The following is a 17,332-nucleotide window of genomic DNA, read 5'->3' as shown; positions in this document are numbered from 1 at the left end:
CATTCCTGCAATTCATGGGTTAATTAACCCATGATTTGCTATCAAATGAGAACGTAACATACAAACAGCCCCATTGGTTGTTCTACTGCCAGCAGCTACCAGTGATAGGGAATAGGGAGAAGCACAAAAGCCACAGGCAGAAGGCGTTAATTGACAACAGGGTTGCATTTTCTATGGCAACCCAGCATTTCTTATTACAACTATTTAAACTGATTGTGCAAGAGAACACTATAAAACACCAGGGCTTAACTATCATAGTTATTTGAGACAGATATTTTAACACCACAGATATTTTAACACTATCGGGCTAATTGAAGAGTACCTTAGTACCACCACAAGCAACGCACGTCGAAAGCTCAGTTCAATATAAACCCACAATTCTATGATAGCATAATTTATGACATCCATATTGTAAGACAAGCACTTGTGACATAACAATGCATGTTTTCGAATGTTAACAAATGAATTTAGCTTACCTGCCAATAAATATCTCTGGCTTATCAGATTCATTTGTAGCTCCAAATATATCAGGAATTAAGTCACCGTTGAAACTGCAGCAACAACAACCACAATGGAGGTTGAGCATTCAAATTGCACTGCCAATATGCCAGTAAATTATAAAACGGTGAAAAATTACAGACTGAATAAACTAAAAAATCTTATTTATAGATCTCTGATAGTAAAATAAGTCTCCAGAACCTTAAAATCTGAAGAACAGAGCTTGTCTAAACCAGGGGAGGGCAATCTCCAACCCACAGAGGCTGCCAGAATTCCTCCAGGGGATGTGAGCATTGTGCAAGAGAATCAGAGATAACAATGGGGTATGCAGGTGACCAATGGATTGCCTATGTGGCCAATTCCCCCACTAGAGAAGCTGTTGTGCAGACGAAGGAGCCAGCAGCTCTGTCCTAGACACTTCACTTGCATGACAGCCGGGGGAAACCTCCATGCAGGTGAAGCATCCAGGCCTGCATCAGCAGCTGGAGGAATACTTCTCCAGCTGTTGGCTCAGCCATTTTCCAATAAGGAGAGGATGCCCCCTCCCCATTTTACATATTTTGCCCTGTGGAGGATTGTGTGGGGTGAGCCTCATCCGCCCTCCCTCCCACACAATGTTGGTTGTTTTCCTCTGGCCCAAAGACCACATTTTGAATGATTACTACTTTCAGTTTGTCATAGCATTTTCTGTGTTTTGTTCTAATTTACGGTTGTAAGTTCTTCTCATACTAACAAACATATACTTACTCCATGATTAGTGGCTCATCACGAAATGTCTTATTTAATACAAACTTGCGATTTGCATCTGAAAACAAAGAAAGTCCACAGTTATCACATTTGGAGGTTAACTTTTCTCATGAATATATATTTCAAGCGTTTCTTTTTTTATGATTCTGTGAGCTTGCTATTACTGCAGTTTCAAAATCAGCCATTTTAAGTAAAATGGATTAAAATAATAATAATGGGCTGAGCATGTGGAAAACAGAAAGAAATTCAGAAGAATGGTGGATGGACAGAACCGATAAATATATAAGAGTAATACTTCTTTAAAATACTTCTATCCCGTTCCTCAGCCAGACAGACTCCTAAGCAGTCCCTACACACAAGCTACAATCTAAGAAGACATAGGGGGGAATAAAGTTTTTCAACAGGGCTAGTGAAATGGCCTCACCCTTGCCTCTCATCTCCCTCTCTACAGCCTGCTGAAAATTATGGCCCAATCCAGCCAAAGTTAATCACTTTAACATCCAAATGATTTTAATGGAAGCGATTTAGGTTCATACTTACATTTCCCATTGAAATCATTGAGGCTTAAAAGTGTTAATTTTGAATAGCTTGTGGTTATAAATTTTTAAAGTGTATATCAGTAATTCTTACAAGAACTCTAAGATATTATCCCTATATTACAGAGTGGAGGAAGGTAAGAAATAATTTGTTTGCCCAAGGCTATCCACAGAGTACACAGAAAGGAGATTTGAACCAGGCTCACAGCTAATTTCCTCAAAATGATAATGGTGCATTCACCTTTGACTCATTCAAAATTTGCCCTACAAATAAATGACTCAATAAAGGTAAATCATAATTGCACAGGGAGAAGGAAAACAGACACTGACTTGGTTCACACATAATGCTAACCCATGGTTAATTTAACCCATGGGTTGTTGAATTCTTGCTTGCCATGCTGTGTGAAGCCAACCGCAATAAACCATGGTTTGTTAACCATGAATGATCCAGAAAGAGAACCCATAGTTTGCTTTTGGGTCATGAACACTGGGTAGTTTAAACCATGGGTTGTCATATATGTGAACCCAGAACCTTGGGTGGTTCATGGGTTGTTTCTGGCAGGCAAGAGTGGAAGCCCTGTTCATAATCTCAATGCATGTAGGCTCCTATATGCATATCTGTAGCCTGGAAAATGGAGAATAAGGATCACATACACAGGAGACTACATGTGTTATATCAAGTTAGTCCATTGGTCCATACAGCTTAGTACTGTCTAAACCACTTGGTGCCCTCCAGATGTTTTGGACTACAACTCTACCACTAAGCTATGGCCCTTCCCCACATGTGTAGACTCTGTGCATATGGGACACTTGAACATAGGAAATCAGGGATGGGATGAGCAAGCACGATCCTGATAAACTCTGTCTCAAACACAAACAGGTTGTGTCTCAAACACAAACAGGTGGGAACAGGACTGTTGCTACCCATCTTTCAGGACAACTTGATTATCTTCTAATTCCGGGGTGGACAATTTGTGGCCCTCCAGATGTTTTTGCCTACAACTTCCATCAGCACTAGCTAGCATAGCCAATTACAAGGGCACCTGGGAGTTGTAGGCCAATATTGGTGGAGGGCCACAAGTTGCTCACCCCTATAAAAATAATAATTCAGTACAGCCTACCTAAACTTTGATTATTTCCCCAGAAAATCAAAACTGATAGATCAGCATGGGGTTGTTTTTGTGGGTGAGTTGTCAAGAGCACATCCATTTGTGAATCACCATCATAATCACCGGGAACCACACTCGTTATCACAACATTTCTAAAATGAAAGGAAAAAAGGGAAAGTATTAAAGGTAGGGTTACATAAATAATACAATACTGCAAACAAAATATATGTTCTGTTACTCTAACTTCACTTTGCATATAATCCCTCTTCTAGCGCAGGATAAAACCCCAATGCTAAGTCTTGTGTTCTGTACCCCCAACACACTCCCACCCAAAATACCTCCTTTGTGCAATTTCTAACAGCTGAATCCATTTTATTCTTAAAAACTTATGCTTAATAATATGCTTCTACAGAGGATATACCCTCAAAAAATGAATATTTATGCACACAGCACAAATAAATCAGGGTTTTGAACCTGAGGATCAAATTCAGTTTTGGAGAAGCTCTCAGAGGCTGCATTCCAGTGGCGGGCAGGGCTGGAGGCCAAAGGCAAACGTGGGGCCAAAATACAAGAAAATACCAGCATATTTTACCTTAAGGCCCTTACTGCCAGTGGCTAAGCCATCAGAGGCATTTCAGAATGGGAAAAAAGCACACATAAGCTGAGAAACTACCAAATGATTGAGAGGGGGGTGCAGAAAAGGAGGCATGGCCATCTGGGGAATGCTGGCGGGCCAGATTTGGCCTGGAAATCTAAGGTTCCAACATAATAAATGGTAAACCATTATCGCTAAGCCTCCAAGAATCCTATAGCTGCCTTGCCTTATTGTGCTCATAAAATATCTTCAAGTTTTCTTTTACTGCAAACAGTCTTGCTGTAATTTGTAATTATGGCAGATGCAGATCTTTTCCCAAAGTTCATTGCAGCAATAGAATTTATATATCAAAGCCATACACACCTGTTATTACAAAAGGAATCCTGAGAGCCACTACACCTATGAAAATATGTAACAGGTTCCAAGTGCTGTCTAGCCAATTTAACCAAAAGATGGATTTTAGAATGGTGAGAAGGGGAAAGAAGCATATTCATAATAAAATGCTTTTTGAAGAATAGAATGTTTATTGCTGGATATACATTGGGCTGATGCCTTGACTAAGACCCATTAAAAGGGCTACAAATAGAACCAGTGTCTTTTCCTTGGATCTCTCTTGACATAGGCCCCTGCACCAACCAAGAATGCGCCCCCAGGCACTCCATAATGGAGCAAAGAGTTCTAGGGTTCCTCTCCACCTTTCTCTGGATATGCCCCCATTTTGTATACCAGACAGCAAGCAGCCCCTCCTAGACCAAATTGCCTAAAGTCCCCTCAAAAGCTGAAGCTGGGCTCAACATGGGGGGGAAATGAAATATGTTAATAGAAAGCATTTCACTGTAATCCTTGACAAACTAATGGCAATGTCAACATTAAAAATGCCCAAATACATCATGGCTGCAAACCTAAACACACTTACTGGAGTGCAAATTCCATTGAACTAAGTGGGACTTTGCTCTGAACAAATCTTCCTAGGAATGCTCTGCCTAGTTCTGAATATAAAATGACACTTATAGTATACAAACTATGAACTATGACCATTGTTGAGGTTGCTACAATTTCATACATGCATACCACAAAACCATAAGGTTCAAACGTTCCACAGTAAAATAAACACAGCCACCACAGTCCACAGAGTGAATAGAAGGCAGCCTTTGAGAAAACTTAACCCTTCTCTGCTGAAATGATAGCAGGAACCGATAAGTTAGAAGATAGAAGAAGGTACTTACGCTAAATGTATCTTCACTTTGGGTTTAAAATATGGTTCTTTTTGGTCTGCCAGAAAGATATTTAACTCATTATCTGAAACGCAATAAAAAACATGATTTTAGCTTAGCAAGGAAACATCAGACTAAGAATTATTACACAACAGAGTAGTTTTTGAACTGCATCAACCCAACTTCCTAGGCACCCCAGAATTCATGAGGGGCAGTGTTCAGCTCTGCTAGGCCTCACTGTTATCCCCACTGTACAAAGCGGAATTGTGGCCCTTGTACGTACTCAGTACTCCCACGTACACACTGCAGAAGATAAGTAACGACAGACAACGTTTTCCAGGGAACCTTATCCACTATTACTGATCTTCCTAGCGGGGAAACCCTAGGTCCCATGGAACAAAATTTGAAAACCATTGCTGTAATATTTTCAGATGGTTTTATTACCAAATCTCCATTTTAAAAAAAATTCTAGAACAAAACACAAAGAGGGTTTACACGTTAAAGTCAAACCATGGTTTCATTTTAGGTGAACAAGCATGACTGGACCCTTCAGTTTGTATGCTGCGCCCTCTCCTCTCATGTAGCAATTCTCTCCCTCCATTCCTGGTTTGCTTGAAATGACGAACTGTGGATTGGAAGACATCCTAGTTTCCAATCCTGGTTTGTTGCTTCAGCAAACAATGATTTTATTCAAACCAGAAAAGCAAACAATGATTTTATTCAAACCAGAAAAGAAAGGAGGAAACTGTTGTGTGATGGGCAGAAGTTAGGAGGAAGTGTGAGACTTAAGGCGTAATCCTATGCATGTTGAGATCGGGCGAAAAGTCCAAAGTCCCAGCATGCTGGCTGGAAAGTTTACTTGTGAGCTTACATGGTGCAAGAAATTATATGTCAGGATTATGGTTCTATCCTGCAGAAAAGACACTCTAAGCTAAATGAGATCTTCTACAGTGTTGGGCTTCATAAAAATAATATATATATATATATATATATATATATTGCCCGCCTCTCCATCTTGATCAAAGGCATATATATATATCTTGCCCGCCTCTCCATCTTGATCGAAAGCCTATCATGACTGCCTATACAGATTATGATTTAGTCTGGAATTATTAGTCATGACCTAGACATAAACAGAGTTGTAAGAACAGAAGAAGTGCCATGCCGGATCTGATTGAGGGTCCATCTAGTCCAGCATTCTGTTCACACAGTGGCCAACCAGCTGTCGACCAGGTGTGTCATACACAATAAGCAATACCAATAAGCAACACTAGGTTTCTTACATCAGCACAGAGCTCTGTAAAGCTTTTTTCACCAATTGCATTTTTTGTGTGTGTGAACAATGAATTCGCTTAGGTTCATGCTTGCCATCCAAGGAACTCCTCAAGTCTTACTCCCATGTGTCAGTAAGTCCCAATATCTACTCAAGCAAGAGGAAAATTTGCACCTGTGACAGAAATCATTTCAGATTCCCTTTCTCCAAAAGGGTCACTGACCAGGCCTATTGGGCTTCATCAACAGGCAGAGGCATAGTACTCAAGTTTTAATGTATGATAGAAGACCGTACTGTCAACCTAGTTCCAGGGCATCCCGTCTCTGCAGGTCTTCTCTTTCATTCCTCTCCTCAGCAATGGATGTGCAATTTATCACTTCCGCCAACATAAGAAGTGCCATGTTGGATCAGCCAAAAGGTCCATCTAGTCAGCTGTCGACCAGGGACCAACTAAGCAGGATATGGTGCAACAGCACCCTCCCACCCATGTTCCCCAGCAACTGGCGCACACAGGCTTACTCCCTTGGATTCTGGAGGCAGCACATAACCATCAGCGCTAATAACCATTGATAGCCTTCTCCTCCAGGAATTTATCCAACCCCCTTTTAAAGCCATCGCTATATAAAAATTACGACTATGTCTCATCTTGTGTTGATCAATCAACAATATCTTATGTAATATGCATATTTAAATATCTTACATAATATGCATAATGTATTTATTTAAGAAATTTATGAGGCGCACTTCAGCATAAGTTTTAGGGCAGTGTACAATTAAACATATAAAGCAATACAAATTTTAAAATGCAGCAATCAAATATAGAACATGGAAACAGCAGCATCCATCCCACAAACCAGGGGAACCATTAAAAACAACATACTAATATTTCACATGCCAAATTCTGACAAGAGGGTTTCAGTTTCAGCTTCTGTCAGTTTCACACTTTCTATGAAAAAAGTTTTTACAAGTGGTGGTTGTTTGCGTTATCTGTTTGGTAAACAACAAGTGAGTTATTTGTTGTTTAAAAACTTTATTGATGTTTGGTTTTGTTGGGCAACCTTTTAGTTTACACTTCTCATTGTTCTGCTATCTTGTGCTAGTGATGTTTAGTGTGGTGGATAAAGTTATAATACAAATGAACTACTTGTGTGCATGTACGTAAGAACAACAGAGTTTTGTAGTAACTTACATGCTAACAAATGTATTATGAGATAAGATTTCATGGACCACCAATCCACTTCATCAGACGCTTAGCATTATCCTGAGTTACAGGTATATAATATAAACTTCTTTATTCCAAGACGCCTTTCTTTAACATGCAGCCTTGGATTACTGTTATTGCTTCTTTCAAATTTTGTTTTAACTGTTTTTATTCTGGTTTTATTTATTTTTTTCATTTTACCTTGTACACCGCTCCGAAATTTTTCAATGGGGAGCGGTATATAAATATTCTAAATCAATCAATCGATATAATACACACACATGGCAGTGGTGGTGATGGGATTGTAAACAGTGAACTCAGAGGGGCATGAAACACAGACTTCCACACACCCCGTGTAACCTGTAACCCACAACACGTGTAACCTATGTGAAAGGGGGCGTAGCTCAGTGGTAAAACACATGTTTTGAACGTCCCGGGTTCGATCACCAGCTCCTCCAGGTAGGCCTGGAACCACTCCTGCATGCAACCCTGGAGAGCCATTACTGCCAGTCAGTGTCAATACTGCTGAGCTACACGGACCAAGGGCCTGACTCAGTATAAGGCAGCTTCCTGTAACACAGGTCAACACCTCATGCATCTGATGAAACGCAGTTTAGAAAAACTTATAGATGTGAGCCTTCAAGGCAGACTTCCCCAAACCTTCAACAAGTTTTGGACTTCGACTCCCATCAGCCCCAGCCTACCTGGCCGGTGGTTAGGAATGCTTGGAGTTTACTCCAACGTACCTGTAGGACACCAGATTGGGGAAGTCTGTTTTAAGGTACCCTTTTGTTGTCCCCCTCCAACAGACTTAACACGGTTACTCCTAAGGAATGAAGGCATACACGTGTATGGGTACGCATGTGTGAAGAGAGAGCGAGAGAGACAGAGAGGCCCACCGTGAGCCCTCAGCACAACTCTCCCCCCTCCGGCCTTACCTCCCCTCAGGACGAAAAGGTCCGTCTGCTTGTCGGAGTTGAAGTCCCCGAAGGCGGCCAGCGTCCCGAAGGCCTGGTTCCCGAAGAGCTGCGGGGTGACATTCTGCAAGGCCCGCCCCGGCCGCACCAACACGGCCGGCAGGACGACGAGGAGGAAAAGGCGCCCACGGAATCCCCTCAGCGGGCGGCACAAGGGGCTTCTCATCGCGCAGCAGCAACCCGGGCCGTTCCCGTCGCCGCGGCTAACATCACTTACGGCAGCCCTCAGAATGGGGGAGCTCCGCTTCCCCGCCTGTCACAATCGCCCGGGCTTCCGGGTTGGCTTTACGACGGCGTCGCGCGCACCTTCGCGGCGCCGCTTACGGCCGAGCCTGGTAACCGGTAACTGACGTGTTGGGGGCATATTTAGCCTGCGCGCCAGAGCGGAGCTGCGAGGCTGCTGTCGCCGCCGCCGCTGCTCCTGTCATGGCGTCCACTCTGGCCGACGTGAGCTGGAAAGTACTGGAGCTGAGGGCCCGCTCCAAGCGTTCAGGTCTGACCTCTCCTCCTTCTCGCCTCTCCTTTCCTTCTCCTCCGCCGTCGCCTGAGGAGAAGGAAGGGGGAGCTGCCTGCGCTTGACCCCCGAGGCTGTGAGGGGAGCGCTGCCTGAGCTCCCCTCCTCTCCCCCCGCCGTCCCTTCTCCCTTCTCCTCAGCCCCAACTTTCTCTCTCTTCCCCCCTTCTCTCCGCTACTACGCCCCCCACCCCCACGTCCAGTCCTACCTTCTTGTTTCCAACAGCGGACAGCCCGGCCAGAGACCTCTGGGAGAAGCTGGGCGGTTCTAACGGGGTCCACTCCCCAGAAAGGCTGCCACCCCTAAACCACACTTACTCGGGGAGTAAGGCTTCACCGGATTTACCTCTGAGTAAAAAAACACGTGTACGATTGGGCTGCACGTGTGCATGCGATGGTCACCTTCGCCCGATTCAGCTGGTTAGGTGTGGTCAGTATCTGGCATTTGGAGGTTAGCTGCCTCTGGAGAGGAAGGTTCCGTTTAGCCAAGGAATGGAGGAAGCTGCTTACACCTCGCTCAGACTGTGGGTCTGTCTATCTTAGGAACACTGGGAGACACCTTCTTCTGCATTAGACCCTTGGTCCATCTAAGCCAGTGTTGTCTACACTGACTGGCAGCGGCTCTCCAGGGTTTCAGGTGGGGGTTCTTTCCTAACCCTACCGGGGATTGAATCTGGGGCCTTCTCCATGCAAAGTAAGTGCTCTACCCACCGAGCTACAGCCCCTCGTCAAACTTTAGGATTATCTACGCAAGGGTGTGCAAACTGTGGCACTCTGGGTGGTGTTTGATTGCAAATCCCATGATCCCTGGTCATTGGCTATGCCAGCTAGGACTGACTGGATGTAGAGTTCAACATCTGGAGATCCACCGGCCATCCAGTCTACACTATACTGACTGGCAGTAACTTTCCAGAATTTCAGGCAAGGGTCTTTCATAGCCCTACCATGCAGAGGATTGAACCTGGAACCTTCTACCACTGAGCATAGCCTTCCACCTAGCCTAAGAAGAGGCCAGCTGAATCAGATTATGGTTAACATGTGCAGCCCAATTGTATGTGTGTTTACCCATAGGTAAATCCAGTACAGTCTTCCTGCAAAGTCAGTGGCTGAGTTTGGACGACACACTAATCAACTGGGGGGTGGGATAGTAACCGTGGGAAACAACTGTTGATTAGCATGTTGTCTGAACTCAGCCAGTGTGGATTAGGGTGTGGATTAACCTTTCTGGGGAGTGGATCTTGTTATCTCAGTGGGACTTACTTCTAAGTATTGTTCTGCATGATTGCTATATGCTGTACAGACTTACAATGGAGTAAGCCTCCTTGAACTCCCAGGGACTGGCTATTCTGTAAACATGCACAGAGTTGGGCTGCAAGGGTCTGCTTAGTCCCGCATCTTATTTCATACAATGGCCAGCCAAATGTACCTAGGAAGCCCAAAAGCAAGTCACAAAGGCAATAGCTCTCCCCCACTCCAGTAGTATACAGCCTATGAACATAAAGATTTCTTGTGTTCATAAAGTTGTTCATAGACCTATCATCCATGAATTGGTCTAATCTAATTTTAAAATTTTCTAGTCAGTGGCTGTCACCATATCTTGTGGCAGTGATTTCCATGGAAATTGACATGGTCATGAGCTAATAGGATTGCACCTTTAGTATGTTAGATTTTTCCTATCTCCATTTATTTGGAAGTAAGAACTTGGTGTGGTTTACTTCTGAGTAGACATGTGTAGGATCATGCTGTAAACCTCTTTGGTCAGGCAGAGGTTAAAAACACAGGAGCACTGGCACAAAAGAATTTGTAAATCCTTGTAGACACTCCTGTAAAACCTTTCTTCTTTTTCTACATAACTGAAATCAGGGATGGAAAAATCCTAGTTGTCTGATTTCAGGCACACCTATCCGTTGGAAATATTTGCTTCCTCCCTAAACTGTGTAGAGCTGGCACATTAACATTTAAATGTTTTTTTCCAGCTCTTGCAGAAGGAATCCTGTTTATCATGTTATTTTGTTTGGTCACATAGATTGTCCATAGTTATACTTGCCCAGGGCATCTTGCCCCCTATTCTTATAGTTTCCCTAGCCATGATAGCTAAAAATGGAGCCTCTATCTTCAGCAAGTACATATCTGATGATCAGATATTGAGTGCAAGGCATGGCTCTTGCATCTTGCACTGTTGGTGAAATTTCTTGGTGTGTCTGATAGACAGCTGCCAGAGGCAGAAAAATGAACAAGGTTGACCTTTAGCCTGACCCAGTATAGCAGTAAAATTCTCCCAACTTGGCTATCTTCCTCTTCTACTTCCCTCCTATACTGCTTTTCTGACTTGTCTTTACCTCCCATATTGTCTTTTCACTGTCACTCATAATCTGATTTTCCCTGTGTTCATTTCCCTCTAAGATTTGGCCTCCCAACTTTGCTGTCACTCTCCAATCCCCTTCTTCTCTCCTTCATTATATGCTCCACTGTTCTCAGTTCCCCAAGCCCATCAACAACCCTTTCACTGCCTTGGCTTGTAGCTATTTTTGTCTTGCTTGAACCACCTGGCAGCTTTGCAAATCATTTGAAAAGGCGGCAGCAGCAGCAGCTCTGGCTGACACTGAAGATGCAAACTCTGCTGTTGCTTGTTTATGTTTCTTCCCATGACTCTGATATAAATATCACTAATAAAAGTCTTAAGAGAAAGTATGGCAGAGGCCTGTGTGCTGGATCTCAGTAACTTACATAATCGCCTGCTTGTTTGTGTTCGGCTACATCTTGCTTTATTTCTGTGGAAATACCTTGTCTTGATAGCAGGAGTGGCAGCTTGTTGTCTTCCAGATGTTTTGGCCTACAACATTCATCAGCCATAACCAATGATGAGGGATCATGGGAGCTGTAGGCCAAAACACCTGGAGGGCTACAAGTTCCCTATCCCTGCCTTACAAGAACACATCAAAGTCTTGAGTCAGATGTGTAGTTTCTTGTAGAGGAAAAAAAACTTTTCTACCTCTACCACTCATGCCCATTGCCATGTAACACTGATGGTACCAACAATCAACTTAGGCCAATAAATACAATTATTTTTGGCTCGATTTTGGAAAATCACCTTCTCCAGTGATCGGCAACTGTGCTACATATTTGATTTAATTGGATAGTTAAATTTCAAATCACTTTCCAAATGAAGTCCTGTTAAGCACATTGTAAACTGAAGTAGCCTACTACATGCATCATTGCGTTAGGGAAACTAGTAATCATTAATGTGTTCTTAAATTGCAAGTATGGTATAGCCTTGAACAGTCATTAGTTTTCCCTTATAACCTCAGTTTCTATTCCTTTGCAACACACTTGAGCACACGAGCCTTTACTTATTTACCTAATAAATTGAGATTATTAAATAAGATAGGTTACAAGTGGCTCTCTACAAATGATAGTTAAAAAGTCAGTGTTAAAGCAAAAGTAAACAACAAGGCAGATAGCTTTTCCTTTCTCTCCCATGTTATATTTGACCTATGGAATTTATTTAAATTCTGAGACTCTACCTAACCCAGATCTCACTAAGAAAATATGTTTACAAATAAGCACAGATTATACAATACATACCTCAACCAACTTCTGTATGGTATGTATGTTTGTGAAGAGAGATTTTTATTGTGAAATTTGACCAAGTGAACATTGATTTCAATTAACCCAGGCCCCAAAAAGTTTGTAAGTGCTACAACTGTATTTGTGAAATGTCCAATGCAAGCACTTTGTCTATCAGCTATACAGATATGTTCACTATTTCAATACAAATGTTGACTCTTTGATATTTATGTAAATTAAAGTATATACAGTCAAACGTTGGGAAGCTCTAGGCTGTCTAGAAAACTTGTTCTGGAATGTACAGATCTGAAATATTTTTCATGCCTCTTCAAAATAGTTGCAAAACTCTTTCATTTTCTCTTTTTTAAAACTAGTATGAGTTTTGATGCATAAACTATTGCCCTGGCTGCCTTAAAGGAATGTTGCCAAATCAAGTTTAAACAAATGTAATTCTTTTAAATAGCAAACTCCATGACCTACACAAGTACTTTGGTCTTATTTATTGTTAGAAATAAAGGTTTGCTAGTATTTAGTTGTAGCACTTTCAAACCTTTTTTTAAACAGTGAGGGAGAAAACTATCAGATGATTTTAAAGCAAATATAAATTATACATAAGCTTAGGTATGTTTCCGTAAAGGCTTCAGCTGATACAGGTTGCTAAGCAACAGTAACAACGTGTAACGTCAGCTGATACAGGTTGCTCAGCCCCTTGCCCGAACGAGGCATGGCCAAGGCCCTTGGTGGCCGGGTAGGAGGCCGCGAGCCTGCTGCGAGCCCAGGCCCCGGCCTAATCTCATGCGAGCTGGGTGGGCGGCCGAAGGCTGACAGGAACCCCCGGGGAGAGGGGGACACCTGCTCCCCCTCCCCCCGACCTCCCTGCCCCCCAGGTCTGCCAGATGGTTCTGTATCGGCGGCCTCCAAGCAGCCCGCGCCCCTGCAATGATATTTAATTAATAAACTTTTAAGATATGCTACAATGGCGTATGTTACGCCGGGTACAGCTAGTATATTCTGAACCCCTCAGTGGAGTAAAAACAACAACAACCCTTCTAACTTCCCAAAGAGACTTATTTATTTATTTATTTATTTATTACATTTTTATACCGCCCAATAGCCGAAGCTCTCTGGGCGGTTCACAAAAACTTGTCTATTGGGCGGTATAGTGAATAAATAAGGGCACTATTCTATGCGTATTGAGATAGCAATAAGTCCTACAACTCCCACCATTCCCCAGCTAGCCACTTCTGTCTAAACATGTATAGAATTGCACCCGAAATAAATACGTTCTAAAGAATAGCAAAGACGATTCTGATCCTGTGTTCTAATGCTGCAAATTATTTGACTATTCCTGCTCCAGTAAACATCATATGCTAATGAGAGCTTGTGCTTTTTAAAGATTGGATGACCCCATTCCTTCCCCCTGCCTCCCCAGTACAGGTTTCTTATCCCATACTTTGATCAATGTAAAATATGGATAGCATATCCTTTAGTAAATACTTTCTCTATAGATAAATACCATCTTTAGAAGGTTCCCCATATTTAAAGGTGTTGTATTAAGTAGGAAATTGATAACATGACGGGTGTTTGTACTATTTTTAAGATGATATCTGAAACCTGAAGTCCTGCCAGTATTGGCTTTATTACAGTCCTTGTAGATGGACCAAATAATTTATTTCATCCATATGAAAGTAATCTAATTAAACACCTATGCACTGGGGTACTTGGCACCAAGTATTCATAATCCTAGCAAAACTTGGAATACTGATTAATGAACAAACAGTTTGGGTGCGGTTCTAAACATTTAGAGTCTATTTGTGATGGAGGAGTAGGATCATGGCTTCCTGAATGCCAGGTGCATGTGTCTTTTTTCGGAGTCCACTGGGCATCCACACATGAACTTTATACACGTTTGCCCATTCAAACCTTAAATCTATTATATGGGTATTCATCATGGTGGGCTTGGAAAGAGTTTAGCACACGGCTGTAATCATGTCCTTCCACAATGCATAGGCTCTATTCACATAAAGCTTTTTTTCAACAAACCCTGTGTGTTTGTTACTATCTGGAAACACCAATGACTATTTACTGTTTAGTGATTATGAACTGAACAACATGAAGATGATCTCTGTGATATTGAGCAGTGCTATTTTGCAGAGATCAGCTCTGGTTTCTTTCTGGACTTGAAGATGTGTTCTTGCAATACCCTCAGCAGACAGGTATGGGAACAGGAAAGACCTTAGCTCAGTCTTCCCCAGCCTGTTGCTATCCATATGGGCTGGGCTACAACTCCTATGATCTCTCCAGCTTCTAGTCCAGCATTCTGTTCACACAGTAGTCAACCAGCTGTTGACCAGGAATCCACAAGCATGACATGAGTGCAACAGCACCTTCCCACCCATGATCCCCAGCAACTGGTGTACATAGGCATACTGCCTCTGATACTGGAGGAACTGTTATTTATTCCTCCTAAATATAACAGTTTCAAAATAACATGGTACCTTTTATCAGGCTCTCTTCTGCCAATGTAAGAATATGTAAACTTTTTGAGCTGTGCAGCTATTTATCAAACAAAATGGAAAGGAAACAGTTGCTACTACAGATACTGCAAATCTAAAATGATCTAGTTGCATCAAGTAATTAGTAAAGATATTTCTACGTACCAGTGTTATCTAGAAATATCAGAATTAATCCTTGCTCTTCATTACTAGTAACTGACCTGATGAAAAGTTCTGTCTAATTTGAATGCTTGCATATGTGTATATAGAGAATGATACAATAAAGAATTTACCATATGGACCTGACATTGGAGGATTAATCACTTCCCAGATCCTCATCCATATTTTCCAAAATTATGTAGATAAATTATTTCATCGTTTTCTACATCCAAAAAATAGGGGAATTGCTTATTTATATGCTTATGGCATTGTAACCAAGTTGATTTCTCTTGAGCTAACTTTACAGCATTAATTTCCCCCAGAAGTGAGCTGGGAATAATCACTGGGCTTTAAAAATCTTTTTGGAACTTAACCAGGACATTGATAATGAATGTGGTAAACTAGGGCCAAGATGTGTTAACAGATTGGGTCTGAACAAATACAAAAACCTATTGGTGGGTTCCTTAATGAACATCTTGAGAACCACATAAAATCAGTATTGCATTGCAAAAAAATGTATGTAATTGTGTGTACTATTTTGGTTTAGAACAATTATATGGTTCATTAACCAAAGAATGAATGCCTTTCAATTGGACCTGGAATTTATTTCATCAGAGCAGAGGATTTCCCGCCCCTGCCCTTCTTTGTTGTAAATATTCAATATTATCTGGTATAATAAGAAATGTTAATGTCAAATAACATCCTTGTTATAGAACAGTAAGCAGCCATTATGTAAATGTAGGTAATGGTACTTCAACCAGTGAGATTTATTGAACATTATAGTATAGGAAAATCAAGTTTTGCAGTATAGAGGGAAAACATAAAATATAATGAATCTAATTATCCCCTTTATTGTACACTGCATCATGTTAATAACTCTGCTAACACCGCTTTTGCTTAATTTAAACCTGATTGCCTCTAACCCTCACTAAACATTTTCAAAAATTGCTGTAGTTTAGCCTGAGACGTTTGTGATTAGCTGCAGCAGCTTGAAATGGCCAGTTTGGATGCTGACAGAACCGCCACTGCGCGTGCTTTCACGTGGCTTGGTAAGTGTGCTAAACTCTTATAGGTCATTTGTTTTTGTTTTTAAAGTTTGTGCATGTGGGTGTGCCCCTGTCTGAAAAGTGTAACTGATTGTCAATTTACTTTTGAATTTGAATTACATGTAATGCTTTTGAATGATTTTCATAAAGGGGGCCATAATGTCTACTGGCTTGTCAATATTGAAGCAGTGTCATGGTAACAATTTGAGCTATCTGGGAGCAGCTTTCAGTTTTTGGAATCTGGTCACGCGCCGTTGTGCAGATGCTACTCTTTCATAGCAGCCAAGCACTGGGAAATCCCAGGTCTAACTGAGTACCATGTGGACAAGTAGTAGCACCACATCTGCTGCCAAAGAACCAGTGTTCAAAACAGTTTCAATGCTTCCTGCCTAGGAGCCATATGTCTGTGGTTCCCCTTTCTTTAATTCCCGTAACACAGAGGTGCCGAACCTTTTTTTATCCCGAGGACTGAATTCCATTTTGGAGAAGCCCTCAGGGGCCACATTCCAGTGGTGAGCAGAGCCCCAAGCAAAAGTTCCCCCTCCCAATTCCATGATTATCCACTTATAGTAGGAAGCAGATCTCCTCAAAAGTAAGCATGAGCATCAGGTCGACTCAGAAATAAGCATGTCTACTCAGAAGGAAGCAGGGCTGAATCACTCAGCAGCTTCTTCCCATCAGCAGCTGATCGGAGTTAAGTGCCCCCTGCCCCTGGTTTACTGAGAAAGGGAGCCTTTCCCAGCACTAAGCAGGAAAAATAACTTGTTTCCAATCAGCTGCTGATAAGAGCTTTTCCTTCCATGGCAAAGGGGATAGGGGCAGGGGAAGAAGCTAGCAGGCTAGACAGGGAAGTCCTGTGGCTTCTAAGGCCTACGGACCAGAAGTTCTCCGCCACTGCCACAATGGGATGCTCCAGGCTTGCAGGTACTTGTTGAAAGCTGTTGCTACTGTTTTGAGCATTTATTGCTGGGGTGGCAGATGCTGCACAGTCCGTTGTCCATGTAGTATTCTGAAGCCAGGTTGTGTTTGGAATGGGTGCATCGGTGCAGTAATGTCTGATCAGATTTGTAAATCTCTTTTTTTTAACAATGGTAAAGCAAACTGTCAAAGGATTAATACATGAAGCTATCTAGCTACATTTGAAATGTATGGGTTTCAGAAATAAGAATGTTTGACTCTTTATCCTTCTTGGCATGCCCAATAAATTTTCTCTTTCAAAGAGAGAGGAAAATGGTGTTATTGCTACTGCATTGTTAGACATAATCACCTGAAGCAGCCAGAGCACAAAGCAGCCAGAGCACACGGGGTCACTTCAGAGGCTCCCATCAAGTCAGAAGTATGTGGGGATGTAGGGCTATTGACTATAGAAATGTGTGCGCTGTTATTACAGCAGTGTCTGAGC

General features: G+C 42.1%; 2 protein-coding genes across 6 annotated transcripts in view; one reads left to right on the top strand and one right to left on the bottom strand.

The window, feature by feature from the left end:
* ITFG1 (integrin alpha FG-GAP repeat containing 1) overlaps positions 1 to 8,374 on the bottom strand; it is a 113,618-nt gene extending 105,244 nt beyond the window's left edge. Inside the window, exons 1-5 of the mRNA XM_063141244.1 lie at positions 8,112 to 8,374; positions 4,712 to 4,784; positions 2,903 to 3,042; positions 1,246 to 1,303; positions 477 to 551 (exon numbers count right to left, since the gene is read on the bottom strand). Of these exons, the coding sequence (XP_062997314.1) occupies positions 477 to 551; positions 1,246 to 1,303; positions 2,903 to 3,042; positions 4,712 to 4,784; positions 8,112 to 8,316 (551 nt within the window). The 5' untranslated portion in view covers positions 8,317 to 8,374. The remainder of the gene's footprint in view (positions 1 to 476; positions 552 to 1,245; positions 1,304 to 2,902; positions 3,043 to 4,711; positions 4,785 to 8,111) is intronic.
* Positions 8,375 to 8,538: 164 nt separating this feature from the next.
* The window catches only part of PHKB (phosphorylase kinase regulatory subunit beta), a 150,285-nt gene continuing 141,491 nt past the window's right edge, over positions 8,539 to 17,332 (top strand). For 3 of the 5 annotated variants that reach the window (XM_063141266.1, XM_063141263.1, XM_063141262.1), the window contains exons 1-2: positions 8,562 to 8,643; positions 15,844 to 15,933. In XM_063141266.1, the coding sequence (XP_062997336.1) occupies positions 15,879 to 15,933 (55 nt within the window). In that variant the 5' untranslated portion in view covers positions 8,562 to 8,643; positions 15,844 to 15,878. Of the gene's footprint in view, positions 8,644 to 15,838; positions 15,934 to 17,332 lie in introns of all 5 variants that reach the window. The other 2 variants (XM_063141264.1, XM_063141265.1) reach the window with 2 other exon arrangements.

This window comes from Elgaria multicarinata, chromosome 14, assembly GCF_023053635.1.
Source record: "Elgaria multicarinata webbii isolate HBS135686 ecotype San Diego chromosome 14, rElgMul1.1.pri, whole genome shotgun sequence".
NCBI classification, from domain to species: domain Eukaryota; kingdom Metazoa; phylum Chordata; class Lepidosauria; order Squamata; family Anguidae; genus Elgaria; species Elgaria multicarinata.
The sequence above is the reverse complement of the archived record's forward strand: the minus strand, read 5'-3'. Positions and strand labels throughout refer to the sequence as shown.